Source organism: Betta splendens, chromosome 8 (genome assembly GCF_900634795.4).
Source record: "Betta splendens chromosome 8, fBetSpl5.4, whole genome shotgun sequence".
In the NCBI taxonomy this organism is placed as follows: domain Eukaryota; kingdom Metazoa; phylum Chordata; class Actinopteri; order Anabantiformes; family Osphronemidae; genus Betta; species Betta splendens.
This window is the reverse complement of record NC_040888.2, coordinates 3,951,377-3,972,889: the sequence shown is the minus strand read 5'-3', so window position 1 is coordinate 3,972,889 and position 21,513 is coordinate 3,951,377. Positions and strand designations below refer to the sequence as shown.

Here is a 21,513-nt window from a genome sequence, read left to right as displayed (position 1 = left end):
AAAACAGCTTAGTGGCTTCTCTATATACTTATATTTTTAACTTAACATGGATGTGAATTTTTTTTTCTCAGTCCTTCTTCCCTCAAGTCGATGGGACCAGGAAGGATGTTAAACATGGTAGCAAAGTGAAGGGAAATACAAAGAAAGGACTGACTCAAGTGATGGTGGGTGCCGCCGGGAGAGGCCCCGGCGCTCATCCTCACCCTCTATCAAAGTAAATATCACTGTTACATTGCGTACTAAATCCTTAGCCTTGGTGTGAGGAAACGCTCAATGTGTTCATGTCCTACTGGGTCCAGCAGGGAGCATCTCGCCATGTCGTCGGTCCTTTATTTCGTCTTATTTCTAAAGGAGGCTCTGCCAACTTTGTGTGACAGTGTGGCCACCGAGTGCCTGCCTGCTGCAGGGTGCAGCGCTCTGCAGCAGCCCTCACTCCCCCCCCCCCCCCCCCCTCGTCCTCTGCCTCCCTGCGGATTCCTACAGACTGGCTTCCCCACCCCCCCCCCCCTTCCTGGGCCTCCAGGCCAAGAGCAGCTCTTTCAGAACTGGCCTACCTGTAATAAATCTACTACTACTGCTGCGCCAGAGTCTGTCCTCAGCAACCTCCGCTTCCACACTCTCTGTCACTCTCCTGCAAGGATCACTTTAGCCAGAGATGGAGGTCTTTGATGTGTGTTGTTATTTTCTTAGTTTCACTTCTGAAATTGCCAGTATGCATTTTAATTTTACTGTTGTAAGACATTTGCTGATATTGTTGCTATTGTCATTGATGATACCGTTGATGATTCTTTACTGGCGATGATTTCATGGCTTTTTAACGTTGGTCTATATGCAGTGTTCAGCTTCTCTCCTGCCCCTCGCGCTGCCTTCAAGGCACAACCCATGTGTAGTGTGGAGGTACGCCCCGGCCCTGCAGCAAGGCCATACACGAAACCGCAAATCTCAGCAGAACAGACACACACACACACACACACACTCATAGCACACGTCCTTTAGTGTCGATGAGCCTCACTCACACTGGTGCTTTATGTTTAACTCTGGGAGCACGCAGTGACGCTTTGAACCACCTCAACAGGTAACAGCCTTCCATTTCTATGCAAAAGATGAAGGAGTGTTCGTTCACAGCCATCGCCCGCATCTGCCAATCGTCACTTGTCTTTCGACCTCACCTACTGTAGGCAGCTTCCCTTGGTCAGAGCTCCTCGGCAACACTAAACCACTGCCGGGGGCGCTGCTGGTTGGCAAACAGAGTCACTTCTTAAATCTTGTGCCAACTGATACAAATATCTGCTTCCACTTTGCCATATCCCAAATTCTGTTCGGCACCGTTCATGTTATTGCTGCAGGGGCTACGACACAAGAAGGGCAGGACAGATGACAGTCATTCACCGACTGGGAACTGGAAACGCGTTGGAGGACGAGGCTGCAGGACGGGGTGGGGTGGGGTCCCTGTGTGTGTGTGTGTGTCTGTACACTGTTGAAGGGTCACGTCGGGTACGTCTCTTTAAAAACCAAAAAAACGATATCATCTTTCACAAAAACGAGAAACTACAAAAAAAAAGAACTCAGCTGTGCACTCGGAGGCTGACGGTGTTTTTCCTCCTGCTGCCGCCTTCGTCACCCCCTCAAGGCTCGCTCTCCGGGCCAGATCTGGGGACGCTGTATCCAGGAGGTTCACCTTGGACCTCCGACCCGAAGGTCGTGCCAGCCCACAGAACCGGTCCCTTCTGCACAACAGGCTTTGGGGACGGGGCCCGAGTGGGGGCCCAGCGTATGAGCAGGAGCAGAAACACACCTCAAGCGTGGTACTACGTCTTACACCGCAGGAGACTCGCCCTCTTCCAGAGTCACTCAGACTCGCGTCATTCAACGAAACAATCACTATTGCCTGTGTTGTTGTTTTCTTTGAAATACTGCATTTACTCCACACTGGACTTGAATGGAGGAACTGGCGCCGGAGCGGGACGTCGAACGGAGCGGCAGGACGAATGATCGGGGCGGAGGCTGATTCTCAGACCTGTCCTGGATTTCTTGGCGCAGCACCAGCACTGAGAGCCTCTCCCACAGCCCTCGCCTGCACTCTGACCCACCTGTCTAGTGTTTGAAAATCCACCCTGCTCTTTTATTTTATCCACCTACACTCAAAGGCAACTGGAGCTCAAGCGAATTCTGCTTCTCAATCACGGATCAGACGCGGATCTGGGGATCAAAAGGAGTTGAAACAGCAGATCTCTTTTTGAAAAGCAACGGCCTGGGTTGAATATGCACATGCTAGTTTATATACTGTACACGCCAAGAGTAGATTATGGGTGTACATCTGAGTGTATATGGCTAGATCTCTGTTTTCCATTTAGCCTTCGCCTTCTCCTCCCCCCTGGCTTGTGCCCCTCACCCTGTCTCCCCCTCAACATCATATTTCCCAAGAAAACAAGATCATAAACATATCAGAGTAATACAAAATAATGAAAACAAATACTTGAATCAAAAGAAGCGCCAATAATGTAATGTGAACACTTTTTGTAGTGGTTTTTTTGTCTCATTCATACACTTCAGAGGTTTTTGATAGCATCAGTTTAGAGTGAATTCAATTTGAAATACGAGTGTTGTTGATAACGATCGATATAAAGGCGAATTGACATCTGTTGTATTTGAGTGTTTGCACAAGGCTGCTTGTACTGTATGTGGTGTGAATGAATCCTTAGTGCGTCAGCGGAAACGTGTGAGAGAGAGGTTCTAGTTACAGCCTCGTATATCTTTTCATTTCAGTATGCTTTCTTTTTTCCTTTTTTTTTTTTTTGCTTGACAAAACTTTGTTCTGATGTTAATTGTTACTAGCCTCTAGCGTTGCACTGAGTGTCGGCCTCACCCCTCATCCAGCTAAATGAACAACGTGATACAAGTACCGAGGGGAGACAGGGACAGTTCATGTGTAAATGTTTACTCAAGGACTAAAATAAGTGTGTTTTTAAAAATGTAATGTTTATCTACCTTAGTGGCTTTCATTGTGAAATAATCCAAGAAAGTATGGATTATAATTAAGTATTGCACCATTTTTCAGACTATAAACCTAAAAAAAAAACATTATAAAACTGAAAAAAAAATCACATATGGACAAAAAATGCAACAAAAAAAGTATTTTGCAGACCTGTGGCCATAGATTGGGGTAGAAGGACTTCAGCTCTCCAGAATCTGAGCAACGGAGAGAGTGAAGGACGAGACATCAGACTGAGCCTTGGCTTCTAGGGCTCACTTCAGAGGTGCCTACCTTTTTGGTTTGTTAGCTTTTGTTCTGTTTCAACGTGTTCAATTCACTCATGTTACGTTTCTCCTGCAAGGCCACTGACGGTTTACAAACTCTTTTTTGTTTCCTGGAGTTCAAAGCAAAATCAGCAACACAAAGGAATTAAACCATGGGAATGTTGGAAAAGTGAACGATTAAGGACACATGCTTCCATTTTTTTAAAAAAAAGTGCAACATAACACTTCACAGAATGAAGATTTATTGTGCTACTTTCAGAACTCTGGGATTGAACAGTGTTGTCTTGTGTTTAACTTTCATTGTTCTGTGTTAATGTTGATTTCATGGATTATCTAAAGCCTGTATGTTTTATGTTGATTATATAGATTTTCCTTTTATATAGAAAAAAAAGATGTAATTGCTCACTATCTTGCACACACACGAAAAAGTGGATCTTGTCTCAGGAAGGCCAGGGTTCCAGAGTTCCAACTCCACGCCATTTATGTACATTTTTATGACGAGTACAGAAAAAAAAGGATGATTTAAAAGAAACGACTCTAAGCACTGAAGTTATGGATTTCAGAAGAAGAGAAAATACCTTTGTTTCTAAATCCGTAGCAGTTACATAATAACCAAATAATGGACTTTAAATGAAAATGGAGTGCTTTATATATAAATCTATATATTAAAATTGCTTTACAATTTAAAAAAAAAACAAAAAAATGGTCAATGATTTTGATTGTTTAAAAAAATACAGTGAATAACATGCAAAATGCTGTATGTTTCAATCTTTCTTGTGTTTTCTTAATGAGGTCCCGTCCTGACTGAATCAGGAACATTGTGCATTACTCTTTCTTTCCTCTCTCTCTTGCTCTCGCTCTCTCTCTCTCTCTCTCATTCTCCCACAGCGGGTATTATTAAATAGATAAATCAGACTTTTGTGGAACATTTTTCACATTTTCGAGGATGTTTGTAAATGAGCTGGTTGTAAAGGATCACGAAACGATCATGTAACTATGCACAAGTGTTTTGGGGTGGGAGGCGGAGGCGGGGACTTTGTGGCCCGCTGCGTCCTCAGTGGCTGATCCAATGCAGGGGATACAATGTGGTTTTTGTTTTTGCGTTGGTTTTTGTGGGGGCGGCGGCGGAGGCGGAGGGGCGATGGATGCTCAGCCCTCCACCTCCAGCCTCCGCCCCCGGGTTCAGACTGACCTAGCGTTGCATCGCCATGCTGTGTATTCCTGAAACCAATGAGCGTCTCACTCTAGCACTGTGGGATTCTAGCCTGTCGCCCTCAAGGGTTGTTCTCTCTCAGTTGTTATCGTTTCCTGTTTGTTTTTCGGCGTGTGGGATGGGGAATATGATATTAGGGCTGCTTTTTTCTTTTTTTTTGCCTTTTGTTTTTGAACTATTAAGTAAAATGTCTGTACTGAGATTTAATGAGAAGTCAGTGGCTTGTAATGTTTTATTTTTTCTCTCTGTATATCTCTTTCTCCTCATAGAATGTGATTGTTAAATGACATGCACCGAAACAAATGTTTTCATGAACTATGGAGCTTCTTTCAAACATTAATAAAATAGCATTTTTTTCTTGGCTGTTACAAAAGCGTGGGATCCTTTGCTGTTCACTCGCCGGGCGACATCACGCTGTTGAGGTCACTTCCTGCGCGGTTCAGGCCCTGACGGCGAGCTGCCGGGGGGAGGCGTAGTACTCGTCCTGGGGCTGCTGGATGCTGGGGTTGGCGTACACGGGGAAGTGCACTTCCTCCAGATGTGCTGGGGCCTCGTAGTTATTTTGGGGGGTTCCTGCCCTCTGCTGCTTCCTGCTCATTTCCTCGTAGATGGGGGGGGGATGCGGAGGCCTGGGCCGACGCTTCACCTTCTGTAACAACACAACATTGTTCCTTGATTGTTTACCTTGTGACAGTATTAACTCACAGTGTTACTTAACATCAAAGCCTAACTTAACATATAAAATAGAATATCAGACTCTCTCTCATGTTTAACCGGCTAATTGAATTATTTCAATTAAAGACTAATGTTCTATAATTGTCTTGTAGGCGGGATCAGTAACAGGAATCTATGTACAAATATAAGTACAAATTACAGCAGGATATGATTATAAACTCTTTGCTATTGGAAACACATGCACATGATCAGCACTTACACACGTCTGTACGAGCATCCAGCTGAGAGCGACGAGGAGGAGCCCCGCTGCCGTGAAGAGGCTCGCGGTCACGGGCAGGTAGCGATGGGAGCAGTGGCACGCGCCTCCTGCGGTCACACACGTCACGCCGTGAGCGGAGCCGCCGCAGCGCGGTGAACGTACAGTGGGAGCCCATTCAGGCACGTACCTGCCGCGTCCACCACCAGGAAGGCCCGGTGAGCGCCGGCAACGTCCGCGGAGCCGCCGCCGCCGCCGCCGCCGTAGCTCAGCTCCCACGCGTAGAGCCCCGCGTCGCCGCGCTCCACGCGGGCGATGCTGACGTTGAGCCGCGGCGAGGCCAGACCCCCGCGGAGCCGCACGCGCCCCCGGTGCTCCGGGTTCACCCGCAGCTCGCCGCCCTCGGCCATCGCCAGCACGGTGGTCTGGCCCCGGGCGCCGCGGTGGAGCAGGCTGAAGGCCGTGAGGCCGCCCAGGTCCCGCTGGGGCGAGCAGGTCAGCTCCAGGGTCTGGTTCCGAGACAGATGCACGAAGGCCACGTCCGCACAGGCTGGAGGGGAGTCATGGGGTGATGAACGCAGACAGCTGCTGCAGCGTTGATCCCAGTACAGTGTGGTGTCCTACCTTCATAGAGCTGAGTGAGGATGAGGATGCTCACTAGGTTCCTCATGGTCCGTTCAGTGAGAGGAGCAGTAGGAACTAACAGCTGGGTCGCAGCTCGCGCCTCCTACTTCCTTCAGGCTCCCTAACGCTTGACGGACACCTTGACTCTATTTATTGTTCTTCACCTCTAAGCAGGAAACAGGCTTCAAAGGTGCAACTGCCAGCAAAAAGACGCCTGGTCGTGCACGCGCTGAGGTTGCGAAAACATCGAAGCTTGAGCTGAAACAATACGGCCGCGATTGTTCTGAGTCAGGAAATGCGGGACTAGACTCTCATTATGCATCATCAGATGACGTGATCAGACTGAAAGTGGACGCAGTCAACGGAGCTTATTTGCAGTTACTGATGTTCAGCAGCTCATGGGTGTAAATAAATGCAATGACGTTCAGAAACTCGTGTTATATTTCAAATGTTTTTTTTATTAATCTACACATCTGCATTTTTTAAAATTGTCAGTCTTTCTGTTTTCAGTCTTTCTTTCGCCTGAAAAGGGCTCGTGCAGCCAGTTGCAGGCTGATTAGTGGATAATTGGGGTCAGGTGCGCAGCCGCTCGTGCTCAGAGCAGAGAGAGGAGCTTCAGCGCGTGGAGCAGTTGTCTGTCTGTCTGTCTGACACTCATGGAGACCTCGTGTGTGCGGCTTCGTCTCCTCGCCGGACTCCTCTGCGTTCAGTGGTCCTTTGCGTTCGCAGCCACGCACCTTCGCGGGGAGTTTGCCTCGCGTGAGGCCGCGCCGCCCGCGCGGAGCCTCGGCTTCCCGCACACCGCGCACGCGGAGCCCCGGCCTCCGGCGGGGGAGCGCGGGAAGGCGCGCACGGTGCGCGTGAGCTGCCGGCCGGACTCGCTGGAGGTCGTGATCAAAGCGGACCTGTTCGGAGTCGGAGTTCCGGTTGACGGCGACGAGCTGCGCCTCGGGGTCGAGGACAGTGACCGGTGTAGAGCTGCAGCATCTTCAGGAGACGAGTACAGGATAGTTGCTGGATTAGTGGAGTGTGGAACCAAGCACTGGGTGAGTGTCAGTTCACTGGGGTTAAGGTTGTTTAACCTGTTCTAATAACGTGATCTACAGATTACCAAGGAAGCCCTGATCTACACGAACCTCCTCATTTACGCCCCCGTGGAGTCTCCGTACGGGCTGATACGCATGGACGAGGCTGTGGTTCCCATCGAGTGTCATTACCAAAGGTCGGCCTGCTGTAAAGTAAAGCTTCACGCGTCGCTGGGCGCGAGTCACTTCAAACAGCTGTTTGTGTGTTAGGAAGTACCGTTTGTCCAGCGCCTCCCTCGCGCCGACCTGGGTCCCCTTCACTTCCACCAAGGCTTCAATGGAGGCGCTGAGGTTCGACCTGCAGATCATGACGGGTGAGTCTGTCTGTGTGTGTGTGTGACCAGTGTGTGTGTGTGACCAGTGTGTGTGTGTGACCAGTGTGTGTGTGTGACCAGTGTGTGTGTGTGTGTGACCAGTGTGTGTGTGTGTGTGTGTGACCAGTGTGTGTGTGTGTGTGTGTGACCAGTGTGTGTGTGTGTGTGTGTGACCAGTGTGTGTGTGTGTGTGTGTGACCAGTGTGTGTGTGTGTGTGTGTGACCAGTGTGTGTGTGTGTGACCAGTGTGTGTGTGTGTGACCAGTGTGTGTGTGTGTGACCAGTGTGTGTGTGTGTGTGTGTGTGACCTGTGTGTGTGTGTGTGTGTGACCAGTGTGTGTGTGTGTGTGTGTGACCAGTGTGTGTGTGTGTGTGTGTGACCAGTGTGTGTGTGTGTGTGTGACCAGTGTGTGTGTGTGTGTGTGACCAGTGTGTGTGTGTGTGTGTGTGACCAGTGTGTGTGTGTGTGTGTGTGACCAGTGTGTGTGTGTGTGTTGTGACAGTGTGTTGTGTGACCTGTGTGTGTTGTGGACCAGTGTGTTTGTGTACCAGTGTGTGACCAGTGTGTGTGTGTGTGTGTGTGACCAGGTGTGTTGTGACCAGTGTGTGTGTGTGACCAGTGTGTGTGTGTGTGTGACCAGTGTGTGTGTGTGTGTGACCAGTGTGTGTGTGACCAGTGTGTGTGACCAGTGTGTGCGTGTGTGTGACCAGTGTGTGTGTGTGTGTGACCAGTGTGTGTGTGTGTGTGACCAGTGTGTGCGTGTGTGTGACCAGTGTGTGTGTGTGTGTGTGTGACCAGTGTGTGTGTGTGTGTGTGACCAGTGTGTGTGTGTGTGTGTGACCAGTGTGTGTGTGTGACCAGTGTGTGTGTGTGACCAGTGTGTGTGTGTGACCAGTGTGTGTGTGTGACCAGTGTGTGTGTGTGACCAGTGTGTGACCAGTGTGTGTGTGTGTGACCAGTGTGTGACCAGTGTGTGTGTGTGTGACCAGTGTGTGACCAGTGTGTGTGTGTGTGACCAGTGTGTGACCAGTGTGTGTGTGTGTGACCAGTGTGTGACCAGTGTGTGTGTGTGACCAGTGTGTGACCAGTGTGTGTGTGTGACCAGTGTGTGACCAGTGTGTGTGTGTGTGTGTGTGACCAGTGTGTGTGACCAGTGTGTGTGTGAGAGAGAGAGAGAGACCTGACTCTGTGTGTGTGTGTGTGAGTGAGAGAGAGACACCTGACTGTCCGTGTTTGTGCGCGTGCAGATGACTGGCGGTTCAAAAGGAGCTCCAACGTGTTCCACCTGGGTGAGTCCATCAGCATGGAAGCCTCCGTCAGGGTGGGACATCACGTGCGGCTCCGGGTGTTCATGAGCAGCTGTGTGGCCACTTTGAGCCCAGACACGAGCTCCACTCCCAGATATGCCTTCATTGAGCACGGGTAGGTGCCCGAGACCCTCACACTCATAAAGGCACGACAGTCTGGTGCCATATGTTACTGTTAATGTGTCCTACAGCTCAGGCTGCTTCATGGCCACTGCAGACGCCACCGTCTGTCTGATAAAACTGCACAGAACGGAGAACGTTCTTTATTGCACTACTAAAATCTGAAGCCCCCTGAGGACATGAACAGCGGTAAAGACTCTGTCTGTTCCTCTCCTTTTTACAGATGCTTAATGGACTCCAAGGTTTCAAGGTCAACGTCCCATTTCCTGCCCAGAACACAGGAACACAAGCTCCGACTGGTCATCGACGCCTTCAAGTTTAACCATGAAGACTCGGGACGGGTGAGTTTGTGTTTGTGTGTCCTATTTGCACGTGTAGTTCCTGGCTAACTCTTGTATTGTTTGTTTCTCCAGCTCTACATCACGTGTCAACTTAACGCCGTGCCTGTGAACTATGCAGAGGCGTCCTATAAAGCGTGTACTTTTACAAACCGAAGGTAGACGTCATTCACTATGAAAAGCACTCAGACGGGTCCCAACACGTGACCACGTGTCTCTTGCAGGTGGAGGTCGGCCGACGGTAATGACTACTCATGCAGGTACTGTCAGAGTCAAGCCGGCCAAAGCTGGTCTGAGAGGCCGGATGAACCTGGAGCAGGTGGAATGAACAATGGTAACAAGGTTTCTTTGGACTTAATGTAATAACTAAATTCAGTCTCAATGAGCCATATTCCTCTTATTGTAGTGTTTGAGCAAGAGGCAAGAGTGGGTCCAGTGCTGTTTTCACCAGCTAAACACAAACCAGTGGGTGAGCACTCTGCCCTCAGCAGACGCGTCCCGTACGGCAGCCAGTGGAGAAGTGGAATCATTGGCAGAGCTGGTAAGAGTTCAGTGCAAATGACTGAACGACACAAGACAAGAAGCAATGTTTAACTTCTTCCAACAGCAAATCTGGAGACAGGACTGTTTCCACTTTCTACGCCAGACCTGGTGGAGGAGGATGAGGAAGACGAGGCAGACTTCAATGGTGAGGACCCAAACTAAAAGCTTCTCTGTAGAAATGTGACTGACCAAACTACTTTACACTTTTTGTTGAATTTGTTTCAGATCTGGAGCTGGAGGAAGATGATGAAACTGACCTGGAAATAAATGGTCAAGATCTAAAATGTGAGCGCCTGTTTTATCTAAGCATAAAAGGTCTTAATGGTTGTTTTGTAACTCAGATGTGGAGAAGGCACTGCTTCCTGTTCTGACATCTACACAAGCTGGGGTGAAGAATGATGACCAAAGTCTTAATGGTGAGGATCCCAAATCTATTGTTTAATCAAATGTGATGATTGCTTAAATCCTTTATTTAACCCAGATTTGGAGGAGGGACTGCATCTTGGCCCAGAACCGGAGGGGAAAGATGATAAAGGTGCAACAGAGTTAAAAGGTAACGTGAGAAAAGACGCCAACTTGTGATATTTTATTTCTGATCTTGTTACATGTGTTTGTAACAGCAGAGGAAACAGCTGCTGCACCTCTGGACGTGGCTGCAGAACTGAACAATAACTCTATGAAGGACCTTCATGACATCAGCCCCACCTCTCAGGTTAAAGTGGACGTACCATCAGTGTCAAATGAAGTGACTGATGAATCTGGCCTCAGAGACCCAAATGACCCAAAGCGATAATAAATTATTAGAACTGTGTGTCTGCTATTAATATTTCCAGGCAGGTTTAAGGATGACGTGAACTTCACACACTGATCCTCAGCATTGCTTACTGTGTCAAACACATCAGTCAGTTAATTTAAACAGCGGCTCATGTGTAAACACAGCAGGAAACCAGGACAGCGCAGGACAACAGCAACATCCCAGATGACCAGATCATTACATAATTCATAAAGCTGATGTAAGAACGCGTTCCAAGAACCTGTTTAACATGTATAAAAGGACAAGGTAAACAGAAAACATCAAACACATAATGTAGGAAGTGTTTTATTTAATACAGAAATCACTAAATTGAAAGTCTGCAGAAGAAATCCTGAAAAATTCAATAATCGCTAAACCTGAATTAGTGTTAAATGATACATGGGAACAGACGCATACTGATACATATATTGACATGTAAATAGATGTTTTATGTTGATCCTATTCAGAGAAGCAGTGGGGAAAAATGCATCTACATAAGTATGGAGCTCTTCCACAAACTTCCTTAAAGTCATGGTGGAATTGTTGCTTTTTTGACAATAAATGACATCGGTTGTACTTACAGCTGTAACTAACCTGTTACTGGCAGCGATTCTCCATTTAATTGGTTACACTCAAATGATCAAGTGAGAAGAGCTGATGAAACAAACATGATTTAGTAGTAAACATTAAGTCTCCCAACACATTTAATGTACGGTAGGCATGGCTGCAGATGCTGCATAATAACTAATACTTGACCATCCAAATGGTTTCTCTTAAAAGCTCTGAACCGTCCTTGCAGAGCTTCTGAATGCAAACAGCTTCTTGGTGTTGCCACCGCTTATGTAACGGCTCATAGAAGCCAACATGCCAAAAGAAATGTCTAGACGCACCAACACAAACAAGGGCCTTCACCAAACTTGCTGCAAGTTTGGGGACATGGAGATCCAACAGCGTGAAAGCTGTGAGGGCCCCTGACAATGAATGAGAAGACAAAAAAATGGTGAGACTTGCCTCAGGCTGAAACAGGGCTACACTGAGACAGGGCCTCAGCCAGTCCCCCATGGAAATGCTACAGGGAGAAGAGAAATCCGGGTTTTAGCCGCTAGCGACTCCAACTTTATGCAGCTGTACAATGCACAATGTCAAAGACCAGGAGGCCAGTGCCATGTACAGAGCATCATTAAAAAAATCTTTATCCAAACAAAAGCAATGTTATTATTTCTCTGAAAATGTTCATCTGAAACAATTTTCACCTTTACTGAGTACAAACCTGCTGTGACGAGCTTTTTTCTTTAACATCCCCCAAAGAAGAGTCTTAAATGTTTGCCACAGTTTATTACAATACAATCATACAACAATACATATATCATTTCATCTATTTAAGGCTAAGGAAATATTTACTCATTAAATTAACACAAAACCAAATAATCATATTCCTTACTTGAAGCCCTCACCAAACAAAGTTGGGGACACAAAGTCCAACAGCACAATGTGCTGTGAAGGCCTCACTCTTTAGCTTAGAACAGAAACGTATTTACATAAAACTTGCCTTGATATTGGGTGGGTACTGCCCATGTTACTCCAGCGCCTTCACAACACTACGAACCAAATCTACTACACTTCTATACACCTAAATGAAACACGAGAAGGAAAAAGCCACAGAACAGAAATAGTTTGAAACAGTTCATAGTCCTGGTTATGTACAGTGTAAATAATTCCCAGCTTTGTGGTGCTATCATAGCATTTGTGTTTGTGATTTAGTCACTGTCTCTTCCTCATAGCTCAGCAGTAGAAAAAACAGTATGTCGCTACAATACCAATACTGATTAATCTACTAGCAGCTCAGGACGTGAAAAGGGTTGAGTGTCCAAACCTATAGAAGAGAGGGAGGAAGGCTTCAGTAACGGGCTCCAGGAGACATGACAGGGGGTCTCATACCCATGGGTGGCCCCGTAGGGGCTCCCTGATACCCTGGAGGAACCACAGAAGAGGCCTGTCCATATGCAGTCATGCCTCCTGGTATGTAGCCCGGCATCCCCTGTGGTGGATCCCCATACTGGCCTACAACAACAACAGCAACAACAGGTTTGCATCTGTAGCCATGCGAGCAAGTCTGCAAAGCTAGAATAATGCATTGCTTTGTACTTAGTGTAACTGTCATTTGTCTTTTGCAAATTTTCAGTAGAAGAGTGGAGGCACACGCGGTATACCAGGTATTGCATGCCTCACGCTGGGTTGCTGAGAAGCCATCATTCCACTCACGGGGCCCGCTGATGGGGCTGCACTGGTGGCCTGGGACTGGTGGGAAATACTGTGCTGGTACCTAGGCAACTGAGCTCGCAACTCTTCCTACAAAAAATAAATGCACATCCGAGGAGAGATTTATTTGACACTGAAATGATGTAACTCAACTGTGAGAAATCTTAGAGAAAAATATTAAATACGTTCTTAATTTTTAAGCCTTTACTATGATTTGCAGACTCTACAAGATCTACTTACTGTATAAACTATAGAGAAACAATTCCAGACGGGCCACTTACCAGCGAGGTATCCTCATCAGGGTGGATCAACTTACTGGTTGCATTAGAGGTGGTGAGGGTGGCAGGCTTACTGGTCACTGTAGAGGGGGGTTTAAGACCTGTATTGATGCCAGCACTGGGGCTGAGCACAGCTGCAGTGGACTGATTGTAGGCTGGGAATGTGGCCTCTGAGGGGTCAGACGAGGTAGAGGCGGGGGCGTGGGGGGAGCCAGCGACAGGGTGTTGACTCTGAGGGAAGAAAGAAAAAAATGGTTTAGAGACTTTCTCTTTGAAAGTATTAATATTTTGAGGTTCCTGTCACAAAAAAATGTGTCTTTATGCTTGGAAAGCAAAAGGCTAATTTATAATGTCTCTAGAGTCCACCCTTGTTCAGAGTTTCCATTAGAAAGCCTTTATGTACAATGCTAATGAGCTACCAATTCCCATATTCAAGAGGGTAAATGTGCTAAAACAGATTAAATAGCAAAGATGCAAATTGTGTCATGAAAACTTACCTGCCCGGCACTAGGGGACAGAGGTTTTGTGACATCAGGCTGTGCTGAGGCAGCAGTGGCAACCGGAATGGCAGGTCTGGTTTGCGCATGTATAACAGGGGGGACCTGAGGCATATGTACTATGCCTGCACGATTGCCCATTGGAGGAGGCATGCCTGAAACCAGAGAAATACATTCATTAATAATCAAAACTCATCTTCACAATGTTACAACTAGCAAAATGAAGAGCAGTGACTATGCAATGTAACCTGGTGGTACACTTGGCATCATTGGAGGCATCCCTGGACCTGGAGGCATCATTGCACCCATTGGTATCATTCTAAATAAGTTATAAAAAAACATAGTGAAAAAAAAATCTATTCATCCATTTTGAAGATGACAGTTATAAAGGGACAATGATGATTAGTAGGTCATGTTTACCCTGGAGGAAGCCCTGGCATTACAGGGGGCATTCCCGGTATCATTGATGGCACACCTGCCATCATTGAGGGAATTCCTACAACAAAAAGAGATGCAGATATATTATTGCAGGGCATGTATAGTACACCTTGCTTGGTTAACAGTGTGACACTAATGTACATTTATGAAGCACTGGCTACATTTCTACTGTAAAGTAAAAAGAAATGATATTTTCCCACCTGAGTAGCATCCCGGTGGCATGCCTGCAACACCAGAGCCAGAAGGCAAGCCAGGCTGGGCCAAATGGTGGATGTAGCCCGGCTGTGGGTGGGCTGCGACCGGCTGCTGGAAGGAGGTACCGGGCTCATCATCATCGTCGTCATACTCATCCGAATCATCCTGGTTCTGCTTTTTTTTCTGAGTGTCTGAAAAACAGGGAGCAGTGCAATTAGTCTCCAGAACAAACAGCTGGTAAAACAGTATGTTTAAGTACCACCTTGGTTCTTTTGCTCTAGCACCCTCCGTCTCTCGTCCATGTCTTTCTCTGGAATACCCTCCATGCCGTAGATTTCCAGTTCAATGTCTGTCCTTCCAGGCAACGCATTAGGAACGCCATCGATAGTCTCTTTGTGTACCTACAATAGGAATAACAATGTTATTGCTGTTTAGAACTATTGTGGCGTTGAAAAATGGACTTTGTTTGCTTTGTTATCGTTTCCTCACCTGCATACAGTGGATTGCGAGCCCAGGACCAGTGTACAGCTTTTTATGACAGATGTGACACTTGAAATGTTTGGCCTTCTGGTGCTGAATGAGAATCTTTTCATCGTCAAAATCTCTGTTACAGTACCTGAAATTATAGTTTAGGAAACTTCCAATCTCTACACTCGCCTGCTCAGTGTAATATTGTCTCCCAGCTGAACACTTGCATACCGAAATATAACCAAAGCAGGGAAGTCAACGTTAATTTTAATTGCCGTAGCGTCATTCACTTCCGGGCTTTATATTGGATATAAGCAAAACGACAAAATATCTACTTTAGAAGCTGTTATGTACTGGAGCGCTGTTCTGTGCTAGTTAGCTCTTGTTAGCATAGCTACAGTTAGCACAATAAACAGGGGAGGTAGCGTTTAACTACAGAATCAACCAAAATCAATACAGCGTTATAATATGCGGTAAAGGATACCAGCACCAAGGTTTCATTTGCTTTTTCTTCTTTCTTCCCATGGTTTCGTATTTGTCGAGTAGCTAAAACAACAGTTAATACTACGTTAAAGTCACTCAATCCAGGACTGACGGAATGAAAGATGGCGTCAGGTCTTCATATTCCAAGACCCCAGAGGGCCATCTAGTGGTCCAAACTATTCCTTGTTTAATATTTATTACTTATTATTTGTCACTGGATATTTGCGCTGAGTCGGTTTATAGAACAAAGCTTACAGGAATTTCATTTTATTTATGTTTATTTAAATGGCTTGTTCCTAAAATTTGGGTCCGGAACCAATATAAGATATTCTTATCATAGTCGGGCATGTTTTAAAACGAACACAGCGCATGCGCAATAGCAGGACAACATAACCTTTCTGTCAGTGTTGCCGTTGTTTGTGTGCTTTAAATTTCCACCACAGCTCACAGAATTACACTTTAATTATCTAAAATTGTAGCATAGATAAACGATAACAACGCCCCCCTGTCAACTTCCGGCTGCTAGCTTGTTTTGTGCAGCTGTAAATCATGTTTACCTCCCAAACATCTTCCTTCCAAGATTCAATTGACGTGGAAGAGAGGGACGACTTTGACAGCGACGACATCAGTGGATACAGCCAGAAGATTCAGCTGAACTGCTACTACACCATCTACCTCTACCAAGGCACCAGGTACTGGTCGCAGTGCTATTCGTCCCGGGTTTTTAATGTGAGCAGCTGGTGTTTCCCTAAATTAGAACAACGTGGTTACCTCCCAACCTACGAGCCTCGCGATTACTCTCAAGACAGTATTCTGGTGTTTGCTTAATATTTTTATGTGTCGCATTATGCAGACTCGTGTCCTTTGGTTGTCGTGGTCACCCGTTCGGTGACACCGATGCAGTTACAACCAGACTTGTGCATTAAAATCTAACCAGGTGATGAATAAAATGTCGATTGTCTTAGATCTGAGACTACTGGGGAAAATGTGGCATGGAACCAGCGAAGAGCAGACTCCACTACCAGTCAGGATGACTTTAGGTAACGAAGGAACCGTCCACCAACCTACTTCTTGCTTTCAGTGGTGCTTTCTCTTTGGTTTCACTGTTGTGCATTGCTGTATCCACAAGCTGTCGGCGGAACGCAACGTGGAGTCGATGCTGTTTTCATTCGTGATTTTGTTCTGACGAGTCATTGCTGTGTTGCTGAGTTACATGGTCTCTAGGTCTCTTAGAATCCCTCAGGTGGAACAGACAAATACTATTGAAATTCCCCTGAATGTCCAAGATCAGCGCAGTTGAACAATGTCAAAGCACGTGTTGGTTTAGTTTAGTTTTTTCACACCCAGCTGGGAAAGGTGCACTTACAGCTATGTGACTCAGTTGTGTGTTGTGTCTGGCTTATGGTCATGCTTCCTCCATCTCCTCTCCATTGCCTTGACTGGCGCCCACATTTCTCCTCATATCACTGGTTGTCTGTGTCCATACTAACACTCTCTGCCATGTCCACAGCCTGACACTCATTGACAGTAGCCTGCCATCAGAGGCAGAACCCGAGCTGCGAACCTACATTTCTAGGAGGCTGAGCAAAGGAGCCCTGCTTGGAGGCATGGGCAACATCGCCACCGTGGAACTCAGGTAATAATGAGACACATTTATTATTTATATTTATTATATATATTAAGAAGTCGACAAAACTGTTGTGATGATCGTGTACTGTTTCCAGCATCCCAGAACAGGCAGTGGGCTGCTACTGCTGCCTCCTGGAGCAGGAAAAGTCCCCTGAACAGCCTGATGCTGATGGAAATGGATATGTCATCTGCTTTATGGGGGGCTCTGAGAAAGGACTCAACTTATATCCTTTATGAAATAAATCTAAATTCTCCCCAATCTCTATAGTGTAAACTATACATGACACCTCTGCACTGTTTTAAGTCCTTGACTGAAAACTACATTCAGATTAGAGCTTGATAAATATGTCCAAGGCCTGCACAGCAGCCTTCAAACCCCTGAGGTACGTGACTATAAAAGCAGTACCGTTAGATGTATGTTTTCTCTGTGTGTTTTGTGTTTCACTGCAACATCTGTGTGTTCCTCTTTCGGTGGATCAGCTACAAAACCTTGAAACAGAGGTGCGTCCCTATCTGAGCCGTTGGTATGAGGAGTCTGTGTTGCACATTTATCGTGTGGTGCAGCTGGTCCAAAGCAACGTTAGCTTCCTGCTGCATGCAGTGAGTCATTTTCACCACTATAAATGTTTAGAAAAATGTATTCTTGGAAGTAACTACACAATAAATAATTACTGGGAAACGATCTAATCTGATGTTAATGTATAACCGTGACTACAAACTTTCTTTTTGGTGCTTTATATAAAAGCCCATATTCAGCCTGACATTAATTACACTGAAAAAAAATTATTGTATTTAAACTTAATGCGAAATCAGAACATGTCTCGTGTCAGAACAATATATTTCACATATATATCTTAATCTCAATACAGGCTCTGAGTCACACACATGTGGAAGTCATCAATTCAGATGGGAGGACTAAGGCTGACGTGTCCAGGTTAGTGAGTCAGGTGCTGTATAGTTACTACACTGCTGTAAAATGACTTTAACCAGCATAATAGCCACACGGTTGTTTAATGGGAAATTTGTCTTGGATTCTGTTGCACCAGATTCATTAAAGCAGCCAGTTTGCAGGGTCTGTCCCAGCAAGACACCACAACAGCCTCTCTGTGTAAGGCCATGTCAGAAGACGCGCAGTCTGACCTGGTCATAGACTGCTCCTCCAGCCCACCCACACTCTCCAACACTGGTAGGTCACACGCCTTGTTGAAGAAAACACATTCTTCCTTTGTACTGTCTGACGATGTTTTCTCCACAGCCAGTAATCGATTTTGTGATGACTGGATTCAGGCGTTTCTAAATGCAGCAGAACACTGTAATCCGTTCCTGCTTAGGCAGATTCTGGAAAACTTTAAGCTCAAGGTAAGAATAAAGCGGTTATGACAGTTTATTAATATAAATTGCTAGTGTGTAGTGACGATATGCGCTTTCTTGTTACCTTCTTTCTATTCGCCACCCACACCCACTCTGCAGGCTATCCAGGATATGAATAGTCTGAAGCGCTTCGTGCGGCAGGCAGAGATGAGCCATTACGCCCTGTTCCGCTGCTGTCAGTTCCTACAGGGCTGCGGAAACGGCGATGTGCTGCTGCAGAATGCGAGGGCAGAGCACAGTGACCTGCCTGAAGCCTGCAGCATCATCACTGTTCTGGAGGAGTTCATCAGGGAACAGGCCCAGGCCGGAGTTTAGTAACAAACTTAAATTAAAGCTGTGCCTCCTGCGTGGGTCTAATTAATGGTGGGACCAACGGTTGTACCAGCCACAGATGTGTTAAATGAGTGCAGTTTGACACCACACACTACATCCTACCTAAGAAAGAGGGAATATGATTTAGAAGAGAAAACTAATTTCTTAACTTGAAGAGTGGCGGGCAGATGCTAACACTGTAAAACAGTGAGCACTTACTCCCAACATTTTGCTATTGATCATTAAGTAACTAAGTTACTATGTTTATATTAACAATCAACCTCATTCACTGTTAAGTGAAGTCTCAGTGAAGGTGAGTTTCAGTCAGTGTGAAGGTTAATTTGTCGTGTGAACTGTCCCAGTTTTCCATATGTGTAGAATTATGAACCAAATATTATTACTAGCGTTAAATGAAAGTAATCCTATTACAAAATAGATCCAGACTAATGCTTGTGCTCATAGTGTGTATAGATCAGCTGCTTAGTCTAAATATCTTTATAATTATTTGTAATTCATTTGATCTGAGAATGCACAAATCACTTTTATGCCCTGCTTGTTACATACGCCTTGTGTTTGCTTGCTCTTCACCCTGTCTATTGAGTGATATTGGTTGAAGTGTACTCTGGAAATGAGGTGTTGTAAATATATATGTAATTATAACCAACACCTTCACAACCTCCACCAGCCCAGGACTTAAATAAAGACAGGCAAGAGAAGAATAAAATTAGATTTGCTGACATGTTCTGTACAGTTTTGTTGCATGGTTTATTTTACTTGTCTCATATTCCAAAAAATGGTCCTTTAACTATTCCCATTAAAACCAGTCCAAAGTGAGTATTTGAGCAATATCCATATTGGTGGTGGCTGCTTTTAAACTGTGAACCACTTGTATGTAAATGAGAGTTTCACTGTTATTGAATCATAATGTGAGTGAACCAGAGAGTTTTCTCTCGGTTCAACTTACTGGTTGTTCTCTGTCTCGTTAAATAAAACCCACCCAGACACTGTCTCGTGTTGTTGCTGTACAAGATTTGTGTTCAGAAAAGCTTAACAAACATTGTTCACATTTGTTAAAGCATAAATAATTGTTGCTTAATCCAGGAGATGCAGAAATTAAAAAGCAACATCGTGTGCAAATATACAGTACATGTGGTTTAAGCGCTAGTTGTCAGCTGTCGCTTGGCTGAAATCCTCCTCCGGCTTCAGACCCTCCAGTAGATTCCCTCTTGAGGCTCATCCTCCTCCGCTGCGGCGCTGCCTTTGAAAAGCAGACGAGAAGCCCGTTAGAAGAAGAGCTGTACCGGCGATCGTGGAGCAACAAAGTCCGGTTTACCTGCGGGGACGTGCAGCCGCAGAAGAGACCTCGGGACGTCGTAGATGCTCTCCGTTTCCTCTGCAAAGGTTCAAAAGCATTTCTGTCATTTAAAAGGCCGTCTCATTAAGCTGGTGCTTTGACCTTGACGCCTCTGACCTTGATGCCTGATGTTCATCCTGTAGGACAGAGGGTAGTCGTACACGACCTCGTCTGCTTCCGTAGCGTCTGCCTCGTCCGTGTCTGAGGAGGTGACACACACAGGGAATTCAACTAGCAGCTCACCCCATGCGTCATGTCCAGGCGGCTGCTGCGTACGCTTTCTACGTGGCAACACGTCGTAGTCTCCGTCCTGGCTGCACTCGGTGCTGCTCAGCTCCCCGAACCACGGCAGCGCGTGGACGCGGTCGCCTGCAAACACAGTTCAGCAGCGCGTGTCCGTCACTGGGCCTTCAAGCGGCAGACGGCGACCTGTGTGGCTGGTGCACCTTACTGTTTGCCTGGTGGAGCGGCGTGTTTCGGCGCGTGGGCTCCTCGCCGGCGCTCAGCTCCGCGTACGCGGACGCCCAGCTCTCCTCGCGGATGCGGTCCAGCGGCGCGGGGGCCGACAGGGGCCGCGCGGGGAGCGTCTCCATCGCGCTGTCGCCGAGCGCGCGCGCGGGCACGCTGCTGTTCCTGTCGCGCGGCTCGCACGCGTCGGGGCTGTGGGCGCAGACGCGCGGGAGAGTCATCCGCATGCGTGTGAGGGGTGGAAGTGTGGATGTGGCGCGAGACCCACCGTGGGACCACGGAGGTGGAGAGCAGCATGGCCTGCCACAGGTGTCCCACCCACTCCTGTCTGAGCGCCGCCGTCTCCGCCGCCTGCGAACAAGCAGCCACATGCGATGTGTGGTTTTGGGCCGAGGGAAGCTGGAATCAGGCCTCACGTTCAAATGTGACCTTCACGGGAACACGCCAACGGCGGGAGGGACTCACCAACAGTTTTTGCTTTCCATTTTTCAGAATCATCTCAAACATGTAGCGACTGCCGCTGGCCTTTTGGACCTCTCGCACGGACTGCACCTGAACCCAGACATGAAAAGAAGAATCCTGTGACCTCACCAATGAAGCAGACATGAAAGTGAATGTACTGCTGAGTAAAAAAAGACATGGCATCAGTATTTGTGCTGATGAATCTGAAGCTCTATAACAACTCATTGAATTATTGATATTAATTATCTAAATCTAAATTTGTGAGAGTTCACTGTAATGATGGACTTACTGAATAGATGTAGTAATAGCCTCTTAAGTGTGACTGTAAAGAGAAGCCAGCAGTCAGTTTGCCATTTTGGTACCAAGAACTAGCTCAATGACCTTCATTCACGTCGTACTTACAGCGCTGCCGTTCTTCTGTGTGTAGAAGAACAGAGTTGAATTCTGAAGCCTGAACCAGTAGGTCGTCCACCTCATCTTCTACAGAGAAAGCCGGCACTTTGGGTCTAAAGACCAAAACCTCTTCACACTAAACAGGAAGTTACTTACCAGAGTGTCCTTTCTTTTCTCTAAGAAGCCTTCAAACAGCAGCTTTGCTCCATCTGACATGTTCGTCCTCGGTCGCCTTCACTGCGCTGCGTTTGCTTTTAACTGTATCTACCTGTGTATGTGCTGCCACTTCCTCCTCACGCTTGGCGAAAGCAGTAGCGCTCGTAACCCCATCCCTGACTCACTTCCCTGTTCAGCTTCACTCTAGTCCCAGTTGCTCATA

At 46.7% G+C, this 21,513-nt stretch overlaps 5 protein-coding genes across 11 annotated transcripts; 2 read left to right on the top strand and 3 right to left on the bottom strand.

Moving 5' to 3' along the window:
* Nucleotides 1–2,771: 2,771 nt before the first annotated feature.
* LOC114859782 (uncharacterized) lies at nucleotides 2,772–6,460 on the bottom strand. The gene is made up of 4 exons (XM_029157731.3): nucleotides 6,027–6,460; nucleotides 5,593–5,952; nucleotides 5,406–5,512; nucleotides 2,772–5,120 (listed from the first exon to the last, which is right to left on the bottom strand). Exons 1-4 carry the CDS (start codon nucleotides 6,070–6,072, stop codon nucleotides 4,911–4,913), a joined length of 723 nt encoding a protein of 240 aa, XP_029013564.1. The 5' UTR covers nucleotides 6,073–6,460; the 3' UTR covers nucleotides 2,772–4,910.
* Nucleotides 6,461–6,530: 70 nt separating this feature from the next.
* LOC114859779 (zona pellucida sperm-binding protein 3-like) lies at nucleotides 6,531–10,545 on the top strand. 4 transcript variants are annotated; one of them, XM_029157728.3, is made up of 13 exons: nucleotides 6,531–7,072; nucleotides 7,133–7,248; nucleotides 7,322–7,425; nucleotides 8,674–8,848; nucleotides 9,077–9,194; nucleotides 9,267–9,349; nucleotides 9,416–9,525; nucleotides 9,598–9,732; nucleotides 9,799–9,879; nucleotides 9,960–10,004; nucleotides 10,076–10,150; nucleotides 10,216–10,269; nucleotides 10,358–10,545. In XM_029157728.3, the coding sequence occupies exons 1-13, from the start codon at nucleotides 6,683–6,685 to the stop codon at nucleotides 10,525–10,527; spliced, it is 1,656 nt and encodes a 551-aa protein (XP_029013561.1). In that variant the 5' UTR covers nucleotides 6,531–6,682; the 3' UTR covers nucleotides 10,528–10,545. The 4 variants fall into 4 exon arrangements, with proteins under 4 accessions (XP_029013561.1, XP_029013560.1, XP_029013559.1 ...); XM_029157727.3 differs by having other exon boundaries at nucleotides 6,532–7,072; nucleotides 10,355–10,545; XM_029157726.3 differs by having other exon boundaries at nucleotides 6,540–7,072; nucleotides 10,216–10,287.
* Nucleotides 10,546–10,817: 272 nt separating this feature from the next.
* LOC114859781 (BUB3-interacting and GLEBS motif-containing protein ZNF207-like) lies at nucleotides 10,818–15,303 on the bottom strand. Of its 3 annotated transcripts, XR_003786543.2 has the most exons (12): nucleotides 15,147–15,303; nucleotides 14,684–14,810; nucleotides 14,457–14,595; nucleotides 14,200–14,385; nucleotides 13,982–14,057; nucleotides 13,810–13,880; nucleotides 13,562–13,716; nucleotides 13,068–13,295; nucleotides 12,738–12,876; nucleotides 12,401–12,588; nucleotides 12,077–12,157; nucleotides 10,818–11,596 (listed from the first exon to the last, which is right to left on the bottom strand). XR_003786543.2 is itself a non-coding variant. In XM_029157730.3 (11 exons), the coding sequence occupies exons 1-10, from the start codon at nucleotides 15,185–15,187 to the stop codon at nucleotides 12,425–12,427; spliced, it is 1,326 nt and encodes a 441-aa protein (XP_029013563.1). In that variant the 5' UTR covers nucleotides 15,188–15,303; the 3' UTR covers nucleotides 10,818–12,157; nucleotides 12,401–12,424. The 3 variants fall into 3 exon arrangements, 2 of the variants coding, with proteins under 2 accessions (XP_029013563.1, XP_029013562.1); XM_029157730.3 differs by having other exon boundaries at nucleotides 10,818–12,157; XM_029157729.3 differs by having other exon boundaries at nucleotides 10,818–12,588.
* A 195-nt stretch (nucleotides 15,304–15,498) lies between these two features.
* c8h17orf75 (chromosome 8 C17orf75 homolog) lies at nucleotides 15,499–19,464 on the top strand. Its single transcript, XM_029158996.3, has 10 exons — nucleotides 15,499–15,837; nucleotides 16,111–16,185; nucleotides 16,656–16,781; nucleotides 16,870–16,998; nucleotides 17,097–17,157; nucleotides 17,255–17,374; nucleotides 17,644–17,708; nucleotides 17,821–17,960; nucleotides 18,030–18,133; nucleotides 18,245–19,464. The coding sequence occupies exons 1-10, from the start codon at nucleotides 15,695–15,697 to the stop codon at nucleotides 18,458–18,460; spliced, it is 1,179 nt and encodes a 392-aa protein (XP_029014829.1). The 5' UTR covers nucleotides 15,499–15,694; the 3' UTR covers nucleotides 18,461–19,464.
* A 2-nt stretch (nucleotides 19,465–19,466) lies between these two features.
* LOC114860419 (uncharacterized) lies at nucleotides 19,467–21,498 on the bottom strand. Of its 2 annotated transcripts, XM_055510899.1 has the most exons (10): nucleotides 21,291–21,498; nucleotides 21,144–21,221; nucleotides 21,031–21,063; nucleotides 20,745–20,831; nucleotides 20,548–20,630; nucleotides 20,263–20,471; nucleotides 20,088–20,180; nucleotides 19,929–20,012; nucleotides 19,791–19,850; nucleotides 19,467–19,715 (listed from the first exon to the last, which is right to left on the bottom strand). In XM_055510899.1, the coding sequence occupies exons 1-10, from the start codon at nucleotides 21,348–21,350 to the stop codon at nucleotides 19,660–19,662; spliced, it is 843 nt and encodes a 280-aa protein (XP_055366874.1). In that variant the 5' UTR covers nucleotides 21,351–21,498; the 3' UTR covers nucleotides 19,467–19,659. The 2 variants fall into 2 exon arrangements, with proteins under 2 accessions (XP_055366874.1, XP_055366873.1); XM_055510898.1 differs by having other exon boundaries at nucleotides 19,929–20,180.
* Between the last annotated feature and the right edge of the window lie 15 nt (nucleotides 21,499–21,513).